This window comes from Sander lucioperca, chromosome 1, assembly GCF_008315115.2.
Source record: "Sander lucioperca isolate FBNREF2018 chromosome 1, SLUC_FBN_1.2, whole genome shotgun sequence".
NCBI classification, from domain to species: Eukaryota; Metazoa; Chordata; class Actinopteri; order Perciformes; family Percidae; genus Sander; species Sander lucioperca.
The window spans coordinates 34,182,647-34,204,298 of NC_050173.1; the positions used below are offsets into that span (position 1 = coordinate 34,182,647).

A 21,652-nucleotide genomic window follows, 5' to 3' on the forward strand; every position below is an offset into this window, starting at 1 on the left:
GAAATCACTTGTCCTCACTGTGTGTCATGTCTGGTGGATACAAGGCTTGTCCTGGGGAGTTCTGGTCTTTAGCCTATCAACCCCCTGCATCTCTCTAAATATCTTTGTATCCATCCATCTCTTCTCTTCTCCTCCTCCCTCGCTCTGTGGTGTCTCTTTTTCTTCCAAATGAACAGTGGTAGCTGGCAGGCCCGGTTGTTCATTTCAGCTCTATTGATTTGTGCCTTTATTGAGGTAATAACAGCTTGTTGACCGCACTTCTCTCAACTGTTGGCCTCAATCATCAGAGAGAGGGGCATACACTGGCAACTTCTTGTGCTAGAAATCTCTATTCATGGTTACCTTGGCAAAATACTCTTTCTTGTTCTTCTGTCAATTTTTAATCAAGATAAAATTGATTAGGAATATAATGTATTCCGGCCTAGTGGCACCTTTTTGGGGGAATTGTTAGTGAACACACACACACACTGAGTAGGGAACAAGCGGGATACCTGCCAATGCCTGTTCTACCTCTGTGTGTTATGGTAATGATCCTGTGTCCAGCTGAAACAGCCTGCATACTGTGCTGTAGCTAATAGTCAGGCAGTCAGAGTGAGGAGGGAGTGCTGGGTAGCTCAGGCGCAGCCAGACTGCAGGGTGTTTAGCTGAGGCTGTGGTGGAGCTGGGGGTCTGGGGCTGGCTAATGAGTGACCGCCCTGCCAGACGGGGCCAGGCTCTGCTCTGGATCAGGTTCCCCTTCCTATTGACGTCTCTGTGGGCCTGACTTTACGGGAAGAGACCCTGCGCCCAGGAAATGGTCTCCCCTTACAGCAGCAGAGCTAGGGAGGCAGCACGGCGCTAACCACATTTATCTGTTTATCAGAACGACTCTGGAGCGCTGCCTAATCGCGTTTAGCTACTGGACAGATCCCTTTTGCTAACGAGAGACTGATAGGTACAGACAGGGCACAGCACCACAAGAGAGTGATTAATAGAGAGAATGGGAGAGAGGAAGAAGAAGAAGAGAGAAAAGAGAAAGTAGTTTGAAGACGCAGGTGAAGAGAGAGTGCATGGGGAGTTAAGTGATGGAGATGCACAGGCAGACAGGAGTTCCTGAGGAGAAAGGGCTGAATGTCTATGAAACTCATGGCTGGTGCAGAGAGAAGCAAAACAATTTTTTTAAATGAAGTGACTGAGGTTTCACAAGTCCTCGCTGAACGCTGTTACACTCCAGCTGCGGATCTATTTGTGTCCTAATGCCTCACACGTCCCTCATTTCCCCTCCTCCTCTCTCTCTTCCTCCCACTGGCCTCCACTCCCTCCCTTCATCCATCCATCCATCCATCTACCTATCTAGCAATCCCTGGGAGGCATGGGGCGTCGAGGAAAAGCAGAAAGAAGGAAGCGAGGAGCGGTGCATACATACTAAAGAACCACTTACCTTCCTAGGGCCTCTACATCTCTCAATCACACCGAGCAGGCCTCCTCTCTGGTCTCCCCTCTTTCCGTCCCCCCCTCCCCCTCCTCCCCCCTGCCTCCCCCAGATAGTGCTAGTAATGGGAGGTTAACACAGAGGCAGCGCTCCCATTATTGAGTGAATTTAGCACCTCGGACAGCGCTCTACAATCTTTATTGCTTTGCTGACCCTCTCGTCATGTCCTGGCCGTGCTCGACAGCCTCCACATGTGCGTGGCTGAGTGTGCGGTTGCGCCTGTGTGTGTGTGCGTGTGATATGAGGTCTGATTGAAAGGCGGTGTGTCACGGAACAGAGAGCACACATGCTCCAGGGCTTGTTCACAGCGAGGGATACACTCAGGAGGGTATAGCGCACAGCGTGTGTGTGCGCGGGTGGAAGAGAGGCAGGGAGAGAAAGAAACGAGGGGAGGGTTGGAGGGGAGGGGGCTGCAATTTTCTGGTTGTCGTGCCTCCAGCATATATCCTGGCCCCGGCACATTAACTTTTAAAAAGGGTTTCGTAGGGCTGTAGGTGTCTACATCACACACACATATAACGACTGCCTGGAGTCACACACTCATACACTCAGGGAGGGGAAAAGAATAAAGACAGTGAGAGGAGAGAAAGAAGGGTAAGCGGTGGAAAATGAGCACAGAGAAACACTACGGAAGGATAAATGTTTGATGTGGGAAATTCCACTCGGCGGTTTTCACCCGAGCAACGATGTTCCACATTTATCACACAAAGTGGATGCAGGGCTATTCACTTGGATCATTACCAGGGTTAATACAGGGCAGGAGACGGGTGTGTCCCCGCTGACGAGGGGAGTTGTATAGCCGTCAACCTGATGATATGTTGTGTTAAATGAGATTGATGTGTGATCATGTGATTCATGATCTGGCAGTGACAGTAGGGAGGAGAAGAAGTAGAAGATGGCTGACTGATAGAGAGATATAGGCTCATGTTTTATTCACAGATAACAGTATCTTTACCTCTGCTCTCCCAAACAGCCCGGCTAGTAACAAAGTGCCGGGACAGGCCCATTTCTCTTCCTCTCCCTTCCTCTGTCTGCCTCCTTCCTCTCCTGCACTCTGTGTTCTGCATTCACAGCATAATGTAAGACGTGAAATGTAATAAAAGTGACTGAACTCTTTGAACGAGTGTGTCGTGATCAATCCCATTCCTCTTTCTGTGCTTGATTGTAGGAGGTGATCTTAAAGAGAGCAGCAGACCTGGTGGAGGCCTTGTACGGGATGCCTCACAATAACCAGGTAAACACTCACACAAGCACGTACACAAACATCAATATCTTTTCCTCAAATTATGTTTGTGGTCCGGACCACTCGTCGCAGCACCAAAGGCGGTGTCTCCGCTGGCCCCCGCAGCATCCTGTCATAGTTCATGTGAGATCTGGGACCCACAAACACACATGGGAATAAGTTAGTGCTTTCATCAGCTCATGTGTTGAGGAGGAACGGAGATGTACAGTGCTAACTGAATGTAAAAGGAGGAGAGGAGAATAGGAAGAGAACAGAAGCAGATAAGGAGAAGGAGGAGGAGTGGGATTAAGAACTGGGTGGATGAGAGGAAGAGGCAGGCTAAAGATTTGATGAGTCTGGTAATGAGGCTTTCCTCCATTTACTGGAACCAATCCCACCACTCCCATTGACCACTGATAATAAAAAAAACACTCAGCCTACTAGGTTTACATGGGCAATATCTCAAGTGCAGATCTAGCATTCTTGTGAGACCATAAAGCCTGCATCAAGGACATATGTCCTCTTTTTCTTCTCTCCTGCCTCTGTGGCTGACCACAGCTCTTCCGTTTTTCTTCCTCATTGCCAGGAGATGATTCTGAAACGAGCAGCGGATATCGCAGAGGCCCTCTACACAACAGTGCCACGAGGGCACAACCAGCTAGCCGGCCTTGGCAGCGGCTCCGTCCATGCTGGCATGATGTCCGTAAACTCCTTCACTGGGTCAGAGGTGGCACAAACAGCCAATCAGGGTGAGCAAAGTCAACAGGAAACAATTGTCTATTATCCTGAGAAAAGTGGCGGGGGTTTATTTAACATTTTTCTCTTTGTTGAAAGAGGACTGATGGATAGTAAAGATGAGTAGTGCGATAGGGAGATTTTATTTTTCATGTGGGAAATTCAGAGAGGGTGATTTAAGAGCGTGGAGCAAATAAGGAAGATTCTGAAAAAGGAGGACAGGAGGAGGAGGAGGAGGCGACAGTAAGAAACTTGAGTCGAGGAAAGAACGAAGATAAGAGAGAGAAGAATGGATAAAAAAGAGAACCATGGATGGAGTAGGATGGAGAAATATGAGTGGGTCCTAGGGGTGTGTATATTAGACTGGGGTCGGCCCCTGTCTGACAGAGAGAGATGTGGATGCAGTCAGTGGTGATTCATCACATGTATCAGGGGAAGGAGAGGAGGGTGGATGGACCAGCCTCTGGATACGTCTCAATACTTCCAATGAGCTTTCTCTATCCTTCATCTTCATCTGGAAACATGCTCTGATGTGAAGGAAACAACAGATATCAGCTGTGTGACTTCTGGCCTACAGTTTCCAACTCGTAACAGATGAGGATGGGGAATTGGTGGTACCTAATTATCAAGAAAGAGGCTCCTACGGTAGAGAACTGCAGCCCTTGTTGTACTAGAGAGCAGAAATTCCTGATGTTCAATTCCAGCTGTTTTTTTTTCTCCAGTGTCAGCGCATTGGACCTGAGATGTATATTTATAGTCTCCTTTCCATCTTGTCCTCTTTCTGTTCACTGCCCCTGTAAAGCATAAAGTAGAGAAAGGTCCTGTCAGAAAAACTGGCTTCATTCTTTATAAATTACAGGAGAGCTGCAGAGGCCTTTTAGTGTTAATTGCCTTATCAATATATCTAATTTTGGAGAGGAGCCAGTAAGGTTAAAGGCCTCTTGTTTCAGTAGTTGGATTGCAGCTAGTTGCCTGTCATATCATTCTTCCTCTGCTTTCTCGCTCTGCCATATGCTGTCCAAGAGTTTTCGAGAATTCCTTTTGGCTTTTATTGCTATGTCCATTAGCCGTGTAGGGAAAAGAGTATTTGGCAGCATTGCATGTTTCTCGTTTTGCTTTGTGTGCCATCTGTTATACCCCTAACACCTATTCTCTCTCTGTCTCCCCTGCTTTCCCTGTCTGTAGGTTTCAATAGGAACACAAGCAGTGTGTCCCCTCATGGTTATGTGCCCAGCTCCACTCCCCAGCAGAGTGGCTACAGCTCCGTCTCCACTAGCATGAATGGCTACGTTAACTCTGGCATGGCAACCTTGGGCACCTCGCCTAACTTCCTCAATGGATCTGCAGGAAACTCGCCCTATGCTAGTGAGTAAATGCATCACATCATGGACCTGAAATCAAGAGGGGATGACATAATCAAGGCACAGAAAGTAAAAAAAAAGATGAAACATTAAAGAATAAGTATTTGACAGTCAAAGGGAGGTGACACACAAGGGGAAAGTCGTGCAGTTCAGCTGGCTCATCTGTTTCTTTAAGAACAGAGTCAAACGCAAATCCCTACTTTATTGGCCAGGGGAGCAGATTAACCCCCCCCCCATACCTCTGGTCACACACACACACACACACACACACACACATTCACCCTCTACATTAAAGACCCTTGATTAAATCAATAAACTAATTGCTAGAGAAGCAATTCCATTTCAGCTCTTTGATTCCTGGGTGTTAACAAGTATTTTAACAGGCTCATCGGCCCCACACAGAGACACTTTCAATCAATGGCCCCTCGGCCTGCCTTTGTAGGTCCAATTTTCATTAATTGATTAGTTAGGCCCCTTCATAAATGGATTATGACTTTATTGCGAGGATTTGTCAGGAAGAGCCATAAAAGCTAAGTGTTGGATAATAACAACAATAAAGGCAGAAGCAGATATCAGAGGGCAGGTGAAATACGACTCGGTTGATTGTAAAATCACTGAGGGGGAAAATGCTCTTAGTGTATTAGCAGACAAAAGACAAACCCAGGAGGATGGATAGGATGATGTCAAAGGGAGGCAGGATTTGGGTTGTGAAGATAACCTTACAGTCATTTTTGTTTGAGGATGAGTCTAATGCCAAAATCCAGCTAACAGCTATCTTGTACAAAGTCAAAAATGTCAAAAGAATTTCAGCTTGAAGCTTTTTTTCAAAATACTGATTTGCTGTCGTATATTGGAAATCTTCACAACATTTAATCCAGAGCTCGAGTGACAATGTGGATCTAAGAATTTCACAAATGTAAAGCATTAAGGACTGGTTGCACCAGCATTTATAACACCAATAGCAAGATGTCTTGACAGACGTTCCTCTGAAAGAACGGTTCTGTCTTAGCTATGGAATATCTCATTGCCAAGTAGTTGCTTAACAACTAAAAAAGATTGCAAAAAAGTCTGAGCCAGTTGATCTGAGTCCCCGCCATCATCCACTGACCAGTCCCTTTCTGTTCATCTCGTCTGCCCGTCCTCTGCCCTCGGCCCTCTCTCTAACCTCCTCTCTACCCTTTCCATCTTCATCTTTCCTCCCTGTCCTTCTTCCCTGACGTGCTCCCTATGACCCCCCTAACCCCCCTTTCCTACCCATCTCTCTTCTCTCAGTCGTCCCATCAAGCCCCACTATGGCCTCGTCGACCAGCCTGCCCTCCAACTGCAGCAGCTCCTCCGGCATCTTCTCCTTCTCTCCAGCCAACATGGTGTCCGCTGCCGTCAAACAGAAGAGCGCCTTTGCCCCTGTCGTGAGACCCCAGAACTCCCCTCCGCCCACGTGCACCAGCGGTAATGTTAACAGCCTGCAAGGTAAGCTGCTGAACAGGTAGCCACCTAGAGCTACTGTCATTATGTGAATTTAGCAAAAGTATACTTTCAAGATAGCATTACTGTATACCTCTTCATCAAGCATTAATCCTGCTCTTTTTCACCTCCTTAGAATAACAATTTCTCACTTTTACTCCCACTTCTTGCTCCAATTTTCCTTTTCTACCTCCTCTTCACTCCCTGTTTTTCCTTTCTTTACCCTCCCTAAACCCCTCCACTCTCCTTCCTCACTTTAGATCAGTCTTTTGTGGACTCTAGCAAGTACTCATCAAACAACTCTCTGCAGGGCCTGGCCTTCTCCTGAAGTACGTTAACTGTCTCCTTCCATGCCACACTATCCCACACCGCTCGTTTGCGCCACCAGCTCATCCTGCCCTGCCCTTCCTTCTCTTTTTCTGTTTTTACTTGTCACTCTTGACTTGTCAGAGGGACAGCATGCCACGCCATATGTGTTCCATTTCCTGTTTTCACTTCCTGCTTCCTGCCTGTGCTTCTGTGGGTGTCTCTGTAGGGAGGCGGTAGGGGGGGTGTTATGCCACCACGGGTCATTCTGTTCTCCCATTTCCATCGAATGCAGCGCAGGGTCTGTTCGTCTGGGCAGGATGTTGTATGGTGTTGAGATCCTGAGAGAGAGAAATGATGGATGGGAATCTTTATCAGAGCCCCGAGCTAAGCACTTCCTCACTTCCTCTGACGGTGTTGATGAGCGCTGACCACGGTGACCCAGAGGGCCATTGGCCACTGCGCGCTGATCACACTGACACATGCACACACACACACTCGCCATTCTGTTAATCTCAACACACAGGAGACACTTAGGAAATAACCAGGGAATTAGTGGATTGAAGAGAGAGGGGAATCAATAGGGAGCCAATATGTTATATGAAAAAATCCTCCCTGTGATAGTTTTGTGTAAAAATAAAAAAAGGGGGGGAGGGGGGGGAGGTGGGAGTGAGGAGGTGAAGATGTCGGAGCTGGTGGAAGGCAGAACATGATATAAGAAGGTAAAAATGTGAAATAAGCTCATGGCTTCCATGTCCATGTTCAAGTGTTGAGGGTAATTTCATCACCTCTGTCATCCCACGTCACTGCGTCTCTCTCTCTCTCTCTCTTGTTTGAATTATGCTCCATGATGCACAATGGGCTTTACACAATGTAACTGTTAACAATTAACAGCGGCAGCTCTTGCATGAAGCTATTCTGAAAGCCTGCGAAAAGTTGAATGATGTAGTCGGTATGCGCCAAGTTAGCGGCGCAGCGGAGAAAAATGTTTTGATTTTGGGGGCCTTGGAATGAAGAGATAATGAGGGAGAGTCGTCTTTGTTCGCCAGATGCTGGAGCACATTTCTGTTATGTGACTGTTGTGATGACAGATCAAACCCAGCAATCACATGACTGACCTCTCTCTCTCTCTCTCTCTCTCTCTCTCTCTCTCTCTCTCGCTCTCTCTCTCTGTCTTTCTTTCTTTCTTTCTTTCTTTCTTTACCCCCCTCCACCATCTTCCTCCCCCTCTTTTCCCACAAAGCAGCGATTCCCGGGATGATCGTTCCACCCATGTAGAGGGTCTGGGATAGCTGGAGATTTGGGAATGCTGAGAGGAAAAAGACACAGTAGCAGAGTCTGGCGAGTCTCTGTTGTGCTCCGGAGCTGAACTGAAGGAAGTCAAGATAAGACGCAGGACTCTGTTAAACTCAGGCCTTTCCACTGGGATTTCATCTGAAGGGATAGGGGAGGAGAGAAAAAAGGAACAATACGAACCTTTGTGATGTTATTTCCCTCTTGGTTGAATTAGTGTAGCTTCTCTGACACTGCGTTGGATGGAGTGTATAGAGACTGATAGTTTATCCACAGTGTGACACTGACCTCATGAAAAGAGCATTTATTTATCTTTGTGTTATGCATGTAAGGTTTGGGTTTGATTACTGGAGGCCCCACGCCGTCTTGCAATTCATAACTCACACAAACAACAGTGAAGTGTTGGTTTGACCATGAAGTTTATGTAACCTCTGTCACAATCGAGGATGCTTTCCTTAGCTCAGTCTGCTTACTAAAACCATAGAGCAACACACCGGCCAAGTGCAACTAAGGTCAACAACACAATAAAACAAAGAAATACAGAAAAGAACAAAATCAACCCTCAACTTTGCTGCTATTTATCTCATAAATCTAAAACAAAATCACCCTTTGCTTATTCATCAGAAAACATGCCTTTCTTTTTATTTCTCCCCCTTCGGGTGTTTGTTTGAATTTTAATAAAACTGTGAGGATTGAGCTGTTTGCAATATGCTTTTCTGCTTGTCACGTGAAGAAAAGGTGATGATTTAGCCAAAATTAACATTTTGTCTGAGATTTTAGTGAAAACTTGAAAAGCCAGAGGATGTGTGCGTCCAGCCAGCACTGTACTGAAGGAGTCTAGCAAATATCAAATTAGAATAAATGCGTGATATATGTGATATATTTTTGTATATAAAAAAGTTACATTTTTCATTTGACGTTTCTTTACTTTTTTGCGATAGCTATAGTTTGTAATGTAAACATTAAATGTCTTAAGGCAGCTTCTCAGTACAGAAGATAGATTTACTGTGTGTTGTCAATATCTCATCTGCTAAACATGACAAACATGGATTTGAATACAAAAAGGGGATTCTGTAAAATATCCTATAAATAATGTATTTATCCCTTATCCCATATTTGTACATTGCCTCTCACCCTCGTTTGGTTGTGTTGTGTAAGTTTAATACAGTAAGTGAACATATTTCACAGTGTTTTGTTTCATTATTAATTACTGTTGTCTCACTATTTAAATGTGACTTTTTTTAATCTTTTTTTGTTTTGTATGTTGACTGTTTTGCTTTGGTATATCATGCTTTCATTTGTTGATTTAAAAACATGCCATTGTCTATTTTTGTATTATTTGTAAGTTAATAAAATAAATTCAGTTTGTTTCCTTATGAAAATGTTTATTGTATGGCAAAAAAGTAGCATCTTATTCAGAGTATTTGGTTGAAGTAGATTTTTTAAGAATATATATACACACATTAATATATACTGTAAATCTATATCTTTTTTTTTAGGCTTTCAAATTGATACTGTTCTTGAACTGATAATATGCATGGGTTCTTCTCTTGAGTGACACTTTCTTTGTGTGTGTGGAAACCAAGAGAACTAAGAAATTGCTCTGTTTTTCTTTCTTTAAGTTCCTCTTTTTTTCCCCCTCTGTTCTTTCTTTTCCTATGTTATTTATGCCTGCTTACATACTGTATCTATATACTCTTTGTTTTTTCTGTCACTGTAATCTTTACCAGCAGTCTAGATGCCTTAACAATGCAAACCCATTCTTTATTCAATCACGTGTACAGTTTTCTACCCTCACCACAATTGTCTATTGCCACAGAGGAATTCATGGGAACTTGGGGACAAAGCACAAACCCACTGTGTTTGGTGGTGAAGCCAGACTAGAATACAAAGAGCCATAACTCAACGACCCCCCCCCCACCCCCCCATGTACTACAATACTACAGCAATGGCACGCTTTGAAGGACGGTCGACACTGAGAGGCCTGTCTCAGCTGTGCTCATTGCACTTTAGTGTTCACAGAAACACTTTGTCATTTTTTTTGGTAACGATTATGTAGCTTTTTTTTCCCGATTAATGAAATAATTTCAACCGCATGTTGATAATATTTCTCATTAACTACAGGATCACAACAGTATGGCAACACAGAGCCGTTTCTACTGTAGTACAAAGGTGCACACAGTGAAGACAAGCACTGTCACAGCACAATTACAATCTCACACATGGAGTCGTAGGTCGAACTCCAGGATCTGACAGTCGACCCCCCAGCCCTTCTCTCCATGCATTAGCCTTTCGACAATACAGCTTCATTACAAGCTAAACAGAACAAGAACAAGTGAGGAAGCATGAAAGGGAGCTCCTTGGCCCGTCAGCCATTTCTGTAGTCTTTTCTTTGTGTCTGCCGTGTGTCTTCAAGCTGTTACTGGACAGAGAATAGGGCTTTTCTCTCTGCTTTTCTTTTCTAGAGCCTGGTTTTGTTAAGTGGGTAGAAGGGACCGTTTTAACAGAGGCGCCTGCTGACAGACGAGTGTTTTTCAGGCACTTGTGCTGGTCGGGGCCGGGGCGGGAGGGGCCGCACCATATCTGTTTCAAATGAACTACAGAGGTCTGTTGTCATACAATGGCTTCTTTGTAAGCAAAGTTCCATCCTGATTATGAATATTGGTAATGGGTGACAACGTTTTGTATTTAGGTAACAAACAAACAAACAAAAAAGATGCAAACCAAATAGCTGGTGTCTATTTTGCCCTCTGTTTTGTCTTTGACTGCAAATACACTGAACAGCTCGACGATATAAGGGAGAAAAAAAAATTCTACTGTATAGATTGTTATTGTTTTTGATGAAAATTGAGCTGTAAGATAACTTTTGGACTCTCACAATGTTTAATTAAAGTTACCTCTTGTCTGTGACTTTGTCAGTTGTCATTTTGTTATTTGGGAATATGCCACGTTTCGGATATCTATGACACGATCTATGACACGATCACCAAACATGATTTGGTTCAGTCAACTCATGAAATATCAGGAAAGAGGGTTTGCTTTGTGACTTTCCTCTCTTTTCTGACTGAAAACATCATCTCCAAATAGCTGACAGGCGGTTGACTAAGAATAGAGACAAACTGGCCAACACTAATTCCACACGTCAGAAACAGGCCTGCATCCCCTCCCCCGCGTGGCTCCTTTCTCTAATGAATCTAATTCATTAATGCATTACTGATGGCATGGTGAACATGGTTAGCCTGACAAGTTTCCTCCTAAACATATTAGTTAATGATGATTCCAAGGTTATTAATTGCAAACGCACCAGCCCACCATAATTGAGTCATCATTTGCATACCCGGTCATCAGCAGAAAATAATTTATTTTTTATTTTTTGCATATCTAATTTAGGGAGCTGCGATTGGATTAGCTTGTGAAAATAGCGGATCCCAGGATTCTGCTGACCGCAAACTGTTCCAGGGCCTCCACGGTAACTGGAGGCTTCCGCAACGCCATGGGGGGATGGCAGGACGATCTGGACGTATACTGATGAAATAAGGATTTGTAAACACTGAGTGTGCTTGTGTGTGTGTGTGTGTGTGTGTGTGTGTGTGTGTGTGTGTGCATTCTTAATTGCCCAAAGGTTTGTAACTGCACAGGGCTTTTTCTCCCATATATCTAATAACAGAGTTGATAGTTTGCTGACAAACAGTAAAGGGGGTTGTAGTGTGCACGATTTAGCAGTAAGAGGTGGGATATTGAATTATGGAGGTTACACATTCAGTGCTGGGGAAAATGAGTCCGGGAGCCTAATATTTTTGACTAGCGAGCCGAGCACCGCTGCCATGTTTCACCATGTGGCTCCAGGGATTCCGCTTCCCCAAAATGTGGCTTGCTGTGCAACCCACACACACACACATTCATAAATCATAAATACACATAGACAAAAGGTGAACCCATTTTGCTCTATATTTCCAGCAGCTTTATAGACTGGTCAGTGTGGGAGGAGGACACAATAGGAGTGGGAGGCCGAGGGCAGCGTGGAGCCCTCTGGAGACATAACATTAGATACTATTCCTGGAGAACTACTGCTCTGGATACACCCGGCAGAGCCTTCACACATCAAGAGAGGTGCTGTTCTGGAGCATCTGTGCTAGTAGTAGTATCTTAATGAAATATATTAATGCACATATTCCTCACCATCTCGCTCTCCCCCTGCTTCTTTTTCTCATTCTCCTCCCTGCATGGACACATGAAGGGAGGAAGAGCGGAGAGGCGTGTTTGAAAGAAAAACAGGAGTCCCCATGGGGATCCCGGATAAAGAAAGGAAAGGAAAGAAATGGAGAGGAGAGAGGATGGGAGTGAAGTAGAGGGGGGGACGGGGGTAGTATTCAGAATGGAGGCAGACCTAGACAGTGAGCAAAAGACAATGAGAGCAGGAATTAATATTAATAATATTCAATGTTGAAAAATATTCACAATGGACAACATAAGAGATGAAGAGAGGCAATAGGAAGCAAGTTCCATTCCTGGCCTTGCTTAGTGTGTGTGTGTGTGTGTGTGTGTGTGTGTGTGTGTGTGTGTGTGTGTGTGTGTGTGTGTGTGTGTGTGTGTGTGTGTGTTTGCAGGTGCACACGTCCTGCATCCATGTATGCATGAACACGCCTGCCAGTAAGACAGAGCATATTTGAGTGCAGGCATACCTGGAACGAGTGTGCACTCACATTTAGGTTTGCGCTCTCGCTTACGAGGGTGTGTGGTCGTTTCCCACAGTAATTATCCCGACGACTGTGGGTGTCTGTCCGTGATCTGTGTGGTACCTGTCAGAGAGAACCTGTGCTTTATATTCCCTGTAATTGCTGCTGCTAATTTACTGTGCGTTGGCCTAATGAGTAGGGAGGTGAGGGGCTGGGGTATGTAATGGATGTTAGAGAGATAGCGATAGAGAGATGGATTTCACCACTGCCGGCAGAGAGAGGGATGAAAAAGGGAGGAGGCTGGCGAACTGTGTGGGTTAAGCAAGCATGTAGAACACTTATCTTTATTGTTCTACAAAAATGAAAAAAATAACACAAAAGATAAGCTATTTGCCCCCCCGTTCTACTTTCCCTCTCTCTCTCTCCCTCTCTCTCTCTCTCCCTCCCCTCAGCTGACAGTACAGTGGCGACTGCAGCCAGCACATTAGACAAGCTTTTTGTTATGTTGATTAATGATAAAAGCAAATCCATAAATAATATAGATTATTTATTCCATTTATTCACATGCTAATTAGAGCTAGAAGCAGATACCTCAGAGAGAAGGCCTTTTTTTTCTCCCTCATCTGTTCCACTGCAGCCAGATAGACCAACTGACATTCAGGCAGAGGCAGAGACAGTTGCATATTAATGTCATTCACACTTTGAAGCACCAATGGTATCTTGTGATGGGGACACGTCCACCCTTCATTTCTCCCTAATGAGGTCATGATAGAGGCCAGCGGTTTTCCGCACACACAACCACCCTCTGTCTTTACTCTCTGCGTGCTCTTGACGAGCGCTGGATTGACAGGGTCGTCTTTGATTGATGCAGCGCGGTTCCTCCACATGTTCTACAGCTCAGTCATTTAATTATGTTTCCTAAGCATCATTAAGTACCATTATATTCTATCATAGTCTAATGAGAGAGGTGGCTAGTCGCAGGACAAGCTAATTGGTGATTAATGTTGTGTATCAGTGAGAGACAATGCAAGATTGGCCATTTAATGACACAACACTGTATTTAAGTGCTGAATATGTAAAAACACAAACAGGGGATTGAAATCAAAACATTCAGTATATTCAATATTGGCTCTTAAAGGTCTAATCTCTCTTGGCTTCACACACCACCTGGCTTTTTCGCTCCCGCTTTACACACACACACACACACACACACACACACACACACTTCCTGTTATATTCTGAATTGTTCACCTTTTAGCCGCATTACACACACTCGGATAATGCTGGAAACCGTCTCTGCAGGCATAACTCACCTGCTCCTCGAGATTAACCGCTAACTCAGTATTGATGCACTGCTTTGCAGGTACGTACACACATGAGAGCACACACACACATACACACACACACACACAGACACAAACATCCTCGTCTGGTATTGACATGCCACACAGCTGTAGGTGTTTCCATTTAAGGTCAGTCGATTGCCTTAAGTATGTAATGTTAGGAGGGGGTCCGTAAACATGTCAAATTAGCAGTAATGAATGACCAGGCACCAGCAGGGGGAACTGTCAGGGTGCACGCCCAGGACAATACATTACCCTGAGTTATCCTAGCCTGCCCTCCTTGAAACACACACACACACACACACATACAAACTAGTGGAACCCATTCAGCGGTCACACACTCTGCTTTAATGGGCTGTGTGGCTGATTGGTGTCCAAGACATGAAAAAAAGAAACTTGAAGTAGACACAGTGTTAGAGTATGGAAAATTCAGGGGGAAAATATACTGAAAACAAAGCCGAAAGATTGACGGACACAACCATGATGATAGAAAAAAAAATTGAAAAAGAAATGAATGAAAATAGATAGAGAGATAGAGGACCAAGCTAGAGGGGAGAGAAAACAAACTGTGGTATTTATTTTTTCTTCTCAGTGTTGAAACAGGAAAAGGACCTCTGGTTTAATAAACCATGAATCCTTTCACAGAGGGTTTGTATGTTATTCTTCGGAGAAACAGATACGTGGGGAGGGAAGGGGAGACAGAGAGAGAAAGAGAGGCAGACAGCAGTGGGTGGGGGGGGGGTGCTCTGCAACCATATGAAGTTCTCCCTCTCACCAACACACACATACACACCCCTCAGCCCACTTCCAGGCTGTATGTTAGTTTTGGGTTGGAATTGTGTGGGATGTGGGGGGGGGGGGGGCACTACACATCCTCCTCAGTCCAGTGTGAGGGAGAATGAGCATAAATGAGAAGTTAAAGATATACTTCCCATCTGTAAATGATTAAATCCTTCTCCTCTTCCTAGCGTTTGACAGTTTGTGAAACTACCTCTCAAACAGAAAATCTTCCACAACAAAGCACATACACCGGTATGTGCCGCATGCATAAGCAGAATAAAACTGTCCACTTGAATCCTTAAGCTTGTTTTTACTGTATGCAATGTGGATATAGTGATAAACATATACACAAACATGATCCTACTGTCTCTGTAGGTTGTCTCCTTGCCTCCCCCTCTCCTCCCCCTCTCTTCTCTCTCCCTCTCCTTCCTGTAACAAAGGTCACATTGATCATGTTTCTAAAAGAGACTCTGTATTTCCACATGGCCCTGCCTCTGATATGTTTTTCTTGGCAGGTCGGACTTCTACTTTTGTCATTCACTCAGCATATTTTAACAAATTAGAAACATTAGAAACCAGGATCGCAGCAATGTTTTGGTTTGGTTTCGAAACTCTTACGGTCACCACAATTATATTTCAAAACACGGGCGAATTGTTTGACAGCCGGGCGGAATAAAACCCTAAAACAACTTTTTCATTAGAAACACATGCTCTACCAATTAGAACCTAGCATAATGTTAATGTGTGTTTGCACTGGTTCATTTGTTGTCGTGTGAACGGTGACGCCGCGCAAATGTGTGCGGGTTGGACTTTGTCTGCGTGCACATGTATGTGCCCTTATACGTGTGAGGGTGTGTAAGTTAGTGTGTGTGTGTGTGTGTGTGTGTGTGTGTGTGTGTGTGTGTGTGTGTGTGTGTGTAGGGACAAAGGGACACAGTGCTCCACATAACAGCATTACAGATGGCTGTTGTGAGTGGTTGTGACAGTGAAAGCGAGTGAGTTCCCACTCCATACAGACGTACTCTGAGTGACCTTACAAACACAGTGGAACTAAAACAGGCCCCCTACCTCTCGCTCTCACTCTGGCACACACTGTCAATTCTCACTCAGCCCTTGTGGGGCACTAAAAGTTGTTTCCTGAGCCAGGAATACATCAAGGGCCAAGAATATATAAGCGGGGAGCAGGAGAGATGCATAGCTAGAGTCCAGGAAAGCATAACTTGGACTAAGTAAATATTGGACTGAAGGATTAGTAGCTTTTGCCACCTATAAAAGCAAGACAGGTATGCCAGCCTGAGTTAACGACCACACGGTCTGACTTAACCCTGGATTGTTTTACCAACGAGCTGCTGTGGACAAAGAGGACATTTCAACAAGTTCACTTTATGGAGGAAAAGTGGGAAAAACTAGAAATGACATTACTTAGCCGAACAATCGCCCCCTTCCCTTCACTGATTTAGGGACTGTACAAAAAGTATTGGAGTTAGAGGGGTGGACTTTGTGTTTCACTTTATAAAAAAAAAATCTTTTGGACCCTCTCCTGGAGTAAGAGAAAAATTGCAGCAACTTCCCCCCAATGTCTCAAAACTAAATGTGTTCAGTTAATGTTAGCATTGATATCTTCAAATAATTCAAGATGGTGTAACCCAATTTGAACTTTAATATTAAAGTGGTCTTAAACAGGTCTTGGGGAGTAATACTGCATCAGTGAAATAAGTAATAAAAGCCTTTTGTGGCTCCAGAGGGAGCTACGCAAAGTCTGATTAATGCCTCAAGTAATGTCAGTCGGGGTTTGAAAAGGAAGAAGAGTGCATGGAACAAAAGACACGATATCTCTGGTTCTGCTGCAGTGATGTCCGTTGTGAGTCCGACAATGTTATCGGCGTGCAATGCTAAATCGGTGCAGTACTATTTTAATGAAATGATAATATTCACAAGGCCACCAGTTGCCAAATTAGGACAGGATTGTTGTCTTCTGCATATGACCAAACACACCTTTAAGAACTGAGGTGCACACAAAAACAATAACTTTTATTCTCACTAGATTGAAATGAAATATAAATCTGGAATGACAAAAGTTAAAAGACGCTCCCCTCTTCCAAAAACCTATGACTATCCTACATAAATAGCCTACATAAGCCTCCATATTTCCGACCCCTCTAATCATTTTTGTACAGTCCCTTATTTTGTCTGTCTCTCTTTCAAATACAAATACAGTATATTTATAAAGGGTCTGTCTCAGAACATTCCTCTGCTTTCTGTGATGTTGAAGCTGATTTAGATTTTTGTCTTTGCTTGCTCATTCTTTTATTCCTCCTCTGAGCCAGCTCTTTTTTAGTGGTGGATTGTGAAACAACAAGAATGTTTTTTATTCCCGTGCAGTCTCACCCACAACATTTGTTTCCAATTTGACAGATTTTGGAACAGAAATTCTTGGGAGAGAAAATGACGGTTGCATGATGGTTCAAAAATAAGCTCTTTAGAAAAATCCTCTACCTATCCCTCAAATCTCACCCCCATTGCTCGAAGGCTCTCTCTCCTTTACTTCCTTCACCTCTTCTCCTCTTTCCTCTCTTGGTTTAAGTCCAAACAAAGTCACCTCATCTTGTATTGTGGGAGAGATTGTAAAGTTTTCATTGAGCCCATGTGGAAGTAATTTAGCTGTAATCTCCAGTAATTGTGACTGTAACACAGAAACAGGCTGGAACAGATTGGCCTCATATTTTTCTTCAGGGTCACTATGGGCTTATCTCAATATTTAGCATCTTGCTTGATTGAGTTATCATATCACATTTGCTGTTAAGAGCTGAGTGATGTCAACAAATGTAACCAGAGAGCACGAAATGTTGCTCTAAATCGCAAAGAGGAAGGTTCCTGTTTGAAACAAGCACACACATCAATGTCCGCGCAACCCGCAGAGACCTGACTTTTTAAAATGCATGACATTTAAGAGCGCTGTAGAGATGTGAAACAAAAATGCTGTTAAAAAAACCACCATTACAGTGTGACCTATCCTAGATCTGAACCCAGTTTCCCCCGACCCGTGTCACACACACACTCTTTCTCACACACACACACACACACACACACACACACACAAGTCAAGAGCACTCTGCTCAGTTGCTGCTGAGGTGCAAATGGTTTGGCTCTACGCATCACTGACCAACGCTGCTCATTCACCTCCTCTCTCCTCTGTCTGCTCCTTCTTGACTCTGTCCATCAATGCTCCACCTCAGTCACCCCTCTCTCCTTTGCACTTTTGTGTCTTTGCCCTCTTCCTCCCCCCCCCCCCTCCATAATATGTCTCTTTGTCCTCTGTTCATCATAGTTTCCATTTTTCTGACTCACGATTTGTTTTCTCTCATCTTCCCCAGCCCTGTGGCCCTCACTCACACATCCTGATGAATGAGTAATCTTGTTGCATTGTACTCAGCCATCCTTGTCCATGTTCGATAATGGCTCATTTGATTCTTCCCTACTAGTGTTCAGTGGATGGCAGAGACTTAAAGCTGGAAGCCACGCAGTTATCATAGAGAGCATGTCAACTGAGAAGCCACAAAGCCTACAAGTGATTAAAACCCTTCAACTCAGGGTTATTTCATCACCATCATTAGTCTTTTCTTGTCCTACCTTCTGGCTGTAAAATCCACAGAGCCTTACCCTCCCCATCCGTTAATAATATTCACTCTGCCTCTGATACATTAGCGAGTGAATGATAGGGCAAAGCCCTGGCCTAATTGCTTTCTTCTTGTAAAGTCTCAATTCATTTTTGCTGAGGAGACACAGAAGATGTGCGGACATACATGAGCTGACACACACAGACGCAAACACACACAGAACCTGACGCGCACACTTTCACAGACTCGCACTTACACACAACCCCACCTTCCCACTGCCGTTTTATGATGGATGGGGCTGAGGATGCATGGGGGAGGAGGGGGGAAGACTATAGGACTGCACATGTGTGTGTGTGTGTGTGTGTGTGTGTGTGTGTGTGTGTGTGTGTGTGTGTGTGTGTGTGTGTGTGTGTGTGTGTGTGTGTGTCTGTGTGTGCACTAGGCAAGTGTGCGTGTTGGTTGGTTGGAAAGAAAGAAAGAAAAAAAGAAAAAGGGAGAGAGAATGAGAGAGAGAGAGAGAGAGAGAGAGAATGAGAGCAAGAGAGAGAGAGAGAGAGAGAGAGAGAGAGAGAGAGAGAGAGAGAGAGAGAGAGAGAGAGAGAGAGAGAGAGAGAGAGAGAGAGAGAGACAGAGAGAGAGAGAAGCTGAGCTGAGAAGCTCTGATTAACGACACAGAGAAGGGGTCCCAGAGGAGCTGGGGGAAGAGCAGAACTATCTAGGGCCAGCTGAGAGAGAGCGAGAGTGTGTTTTTGTGTGTGTGTGTGTGTGTGTGTGTGTGTGTGTGTGTGTGTGTGTGTGTGTATATGTGTGTGTGTGAGAGAGAGAGAGAGAGAGAGAGAGAGAGAGAGAGAGAGAGAGAGAGAGAGAGAGGGCACAAAAAACAGAAGTGGAGAATGGGGGTTGGGGGAAAAGATGTTTTCTTTTCATGCGTTTCATTAAAACAGACTCACAAACACATGAAACTCTGCATATCCATCATCATCATCTGCAGATAGGAGTGTGAGCTTTATGCCTGTTAGCCTTACTGCTACACAATGCATTCCATCTCTTCTACCTACCAGATACGACACACACCCTTCAGATTAAATCTCCTCGCCTTACCTCCCCTACGATCCCAGAGCCCCGTGTCTCGGGCTTCTGTCCACAGCGCTGTCAGAAAGGGGAAACGGGGTGTGTGTTGCCAGAGCGCAGGCCATCACCTCTTCCTGATTGCACATGAGAGTAGAGGTAATGGGAGTGTAATAGCACCTTAAGTACCCTGCTCTCACTGACACTGGCTGTATAGCATTATCCTTTGGTCTGACTGTGTGTCAAAGTGTGTAGATGTGTGGATGCATTGGAATATGTGCAAAGTTTTTTCTTGTGTATATGTGTCAATCTGTTTGTCTGCTGTAGATAAGTGTGGATATGTGTGTGTGTGTGTGTGTGTGTGTGTGTGTGTGTGTGTGTGTGTGTGTGTGTGTGTGTGTGTGTGTGTGTGTGTGTATCTGCTGAAAGACCGAGGTTTGAGTGTGTTGTGTTTTCCCTGAGGGTCGTCTGAGCTGCAGCGATCAAAGAGAGAGATGGAGGTTAACTGACCAGACCTGAGAACCTCCACAGAAGGACCTGAGGGACTCCTCTCTGTTAGCCCAGGTACCAATCATCTGACACACACACACAAACACACACAATCAGTGGAGCGGTGAGTGTAGAAGGGGGCAGTTTGAGTGATCCAGAGGGATTTAAAGACCTGTAAGGCCCAAACTAACTTTGTCACTTCACTCAAGTAGCCATAGCCTTTCACACAGTATCCATTACCTCAGATACGTTCTCTACAAAACATCAAATAGCTTTATCCAAACTTCTACCTCAGTGCTTTCACAGAGAGATGCCTTCCACTGATATTGAAGTCCTGTAAAGTGAGTATAAGTTATATAGCAAGGGTCCCAGGAGAGAGACTCAGTGACTAGTTTTGTACTAAAAAGTTAGACTGTATTCCTGAGTAGCTCAAAGTAACAACTCCCGCTGAAGGACTGAGAGTGGCGCACTTCTGCTGGAAGTTAAGCTGGAAGTTGTCAAAAAGAGAAAGAGAGAAAAAGAACAAGTGCGTTCCGGTGTGTGAATGTGGAAGTGTGTGAGTTGCAAGAGTGGGTGTGCAAATGTGCGTGTGTGTGTGTGTGTGTGTGTGTGTGTGTGTGTGTGTGTGTGTGTGTGTGTGTATGTGTGCGTATGTGGCTGTTTGAAAATGAATGAGAGATAACCATCACAGGCAGCTGCCGTGGTGAAGAGAGACGACCAGCACCAGCTAGATGCTGCAGGGAAGTTTCCTTGAAAATAGCATTGAATACTTGTTGATTCCACGGGTGCTTACAGCTATATTACACATTATTGCAGATATCATACAACTGTGCAAGGGCTTTAATTCCAAACAGCCTGTCATATGGAAATTCACATCACAGTGCAGTGGTGGAAGAAGAAGTTTTCAGAACATTTACTTAAGTAAAAGTAGTAATATAACAATGTAAAAATACTCAATCACAAGTAAAATACATACCTGCAGCAAAATACCCTGAAGTATTAAAAAGAAAAGTATTTACTATGCAAAATGGCCCCGTTATATCATTATACATATATTATAACACCAAATTATGATTATCGATGCATCAACAAGCATTTTAAATAAACGATTAATGAAATACTCACTAGAGCACCAAATGTGGATTAATCCCCCACTGAAAACAGTCTCCAACAAATGCACTATTTACTCCTGTTAGCATTTGCAAAAAAATACAATGTGTAACTATTTTTAGGAAATTCTTAGTGTGTTTAGAAAATAAAACTATATATTTATGACCTGTTTTTTAAGGTGTCTTCAGTAGGAAACAATGGTGTGTCTTTGTGTGGCATTTATTGACAACAACATAAAACATAGAGCTTCTAATGACTACTCTAGATGTTTTATGGGAGTAGTTGTATGAGACAGAAGTTTAAACCCTGATTTAACTCACAGACTTCCGCACACCTGGCCAATTGCTGCAGAAAGTGTTTCAAACATCAGAAAAGTGTCGGTAGAGGAGGTTTCAGATGCTGTTAGATGATCCAACAAGCAGACTGAGGCCCTTGCCTTTATATGCTGGTCAAGGTGGGCTAATTTTTTATAGCTTTGGATAGTCCTCTACCATGATTGATGGATAGAATCCCTAACCCAAAAGAACACTATTTCCCATTAAAATGTAGTCGAGTAGAAATATAAAATGGAAATATTATGTAAAATACATGTAACTCAAAGTGTATAAGCATTGTACATGTCAGAGTAAATGTACTTGCTTACTTTCCATCACTGCTGCAGTGTAGCGTGACTGTAGTATGCTGCATTTCCTGTATGTGAGGAATGGTCAACTGTCC

At 44.1% G+C, this 21,652-nt stretch overlaps 1 protein-coding gene across 4 annotated transcripts in view; it reads left to right on the forward strand.

Moving 5' to 3' along the window:
• ebf1a (EBF transcription factor 1a) overlaps window positions 1-10,762 on the forward strand; it is a 54,830-nt gene extending 44,068 nt beyond the window's left edge. For 2 of the 4 annotated variants that reach the window (XM_031302537.2, XM_031302538.2), the window contains exons 12-17: window positions 2,640-2,705; window positions 3,280-3,442; window positions 4,614-4,793; window positions 6,062-6,259; window positions 6,514-6,582; window positions 7,806-10,762. In XM_031302537.2, the coding sequence (XP_031158397.1) occupies window positions 2,640-2,705; window positions 3,280-3,442; window positions 4,614-4,793; window positions 6,062-6,259; window positions 6,514-6,581 (675 nt within the window). In that variant the 3' untranslated portion in view covers window position 6,582; window positions 7,806-10,762. Of the gene's footprint in view, window positions 1-2,639; window positions 2,706-3,279; window positions 3,443-4,613; window positions 4,794-5,900; window positions 6,260-6,513; window positions 6,583-7,805 lie in introns of those variants that run through there. The other 2 variants (XM_031302539.2, XM_031302541.2) reach the window with 2 other exon arrangements.
• The last annotated feature ends 10,890 nt before the right edge of the window (window positions 10,763-21,652 follow it).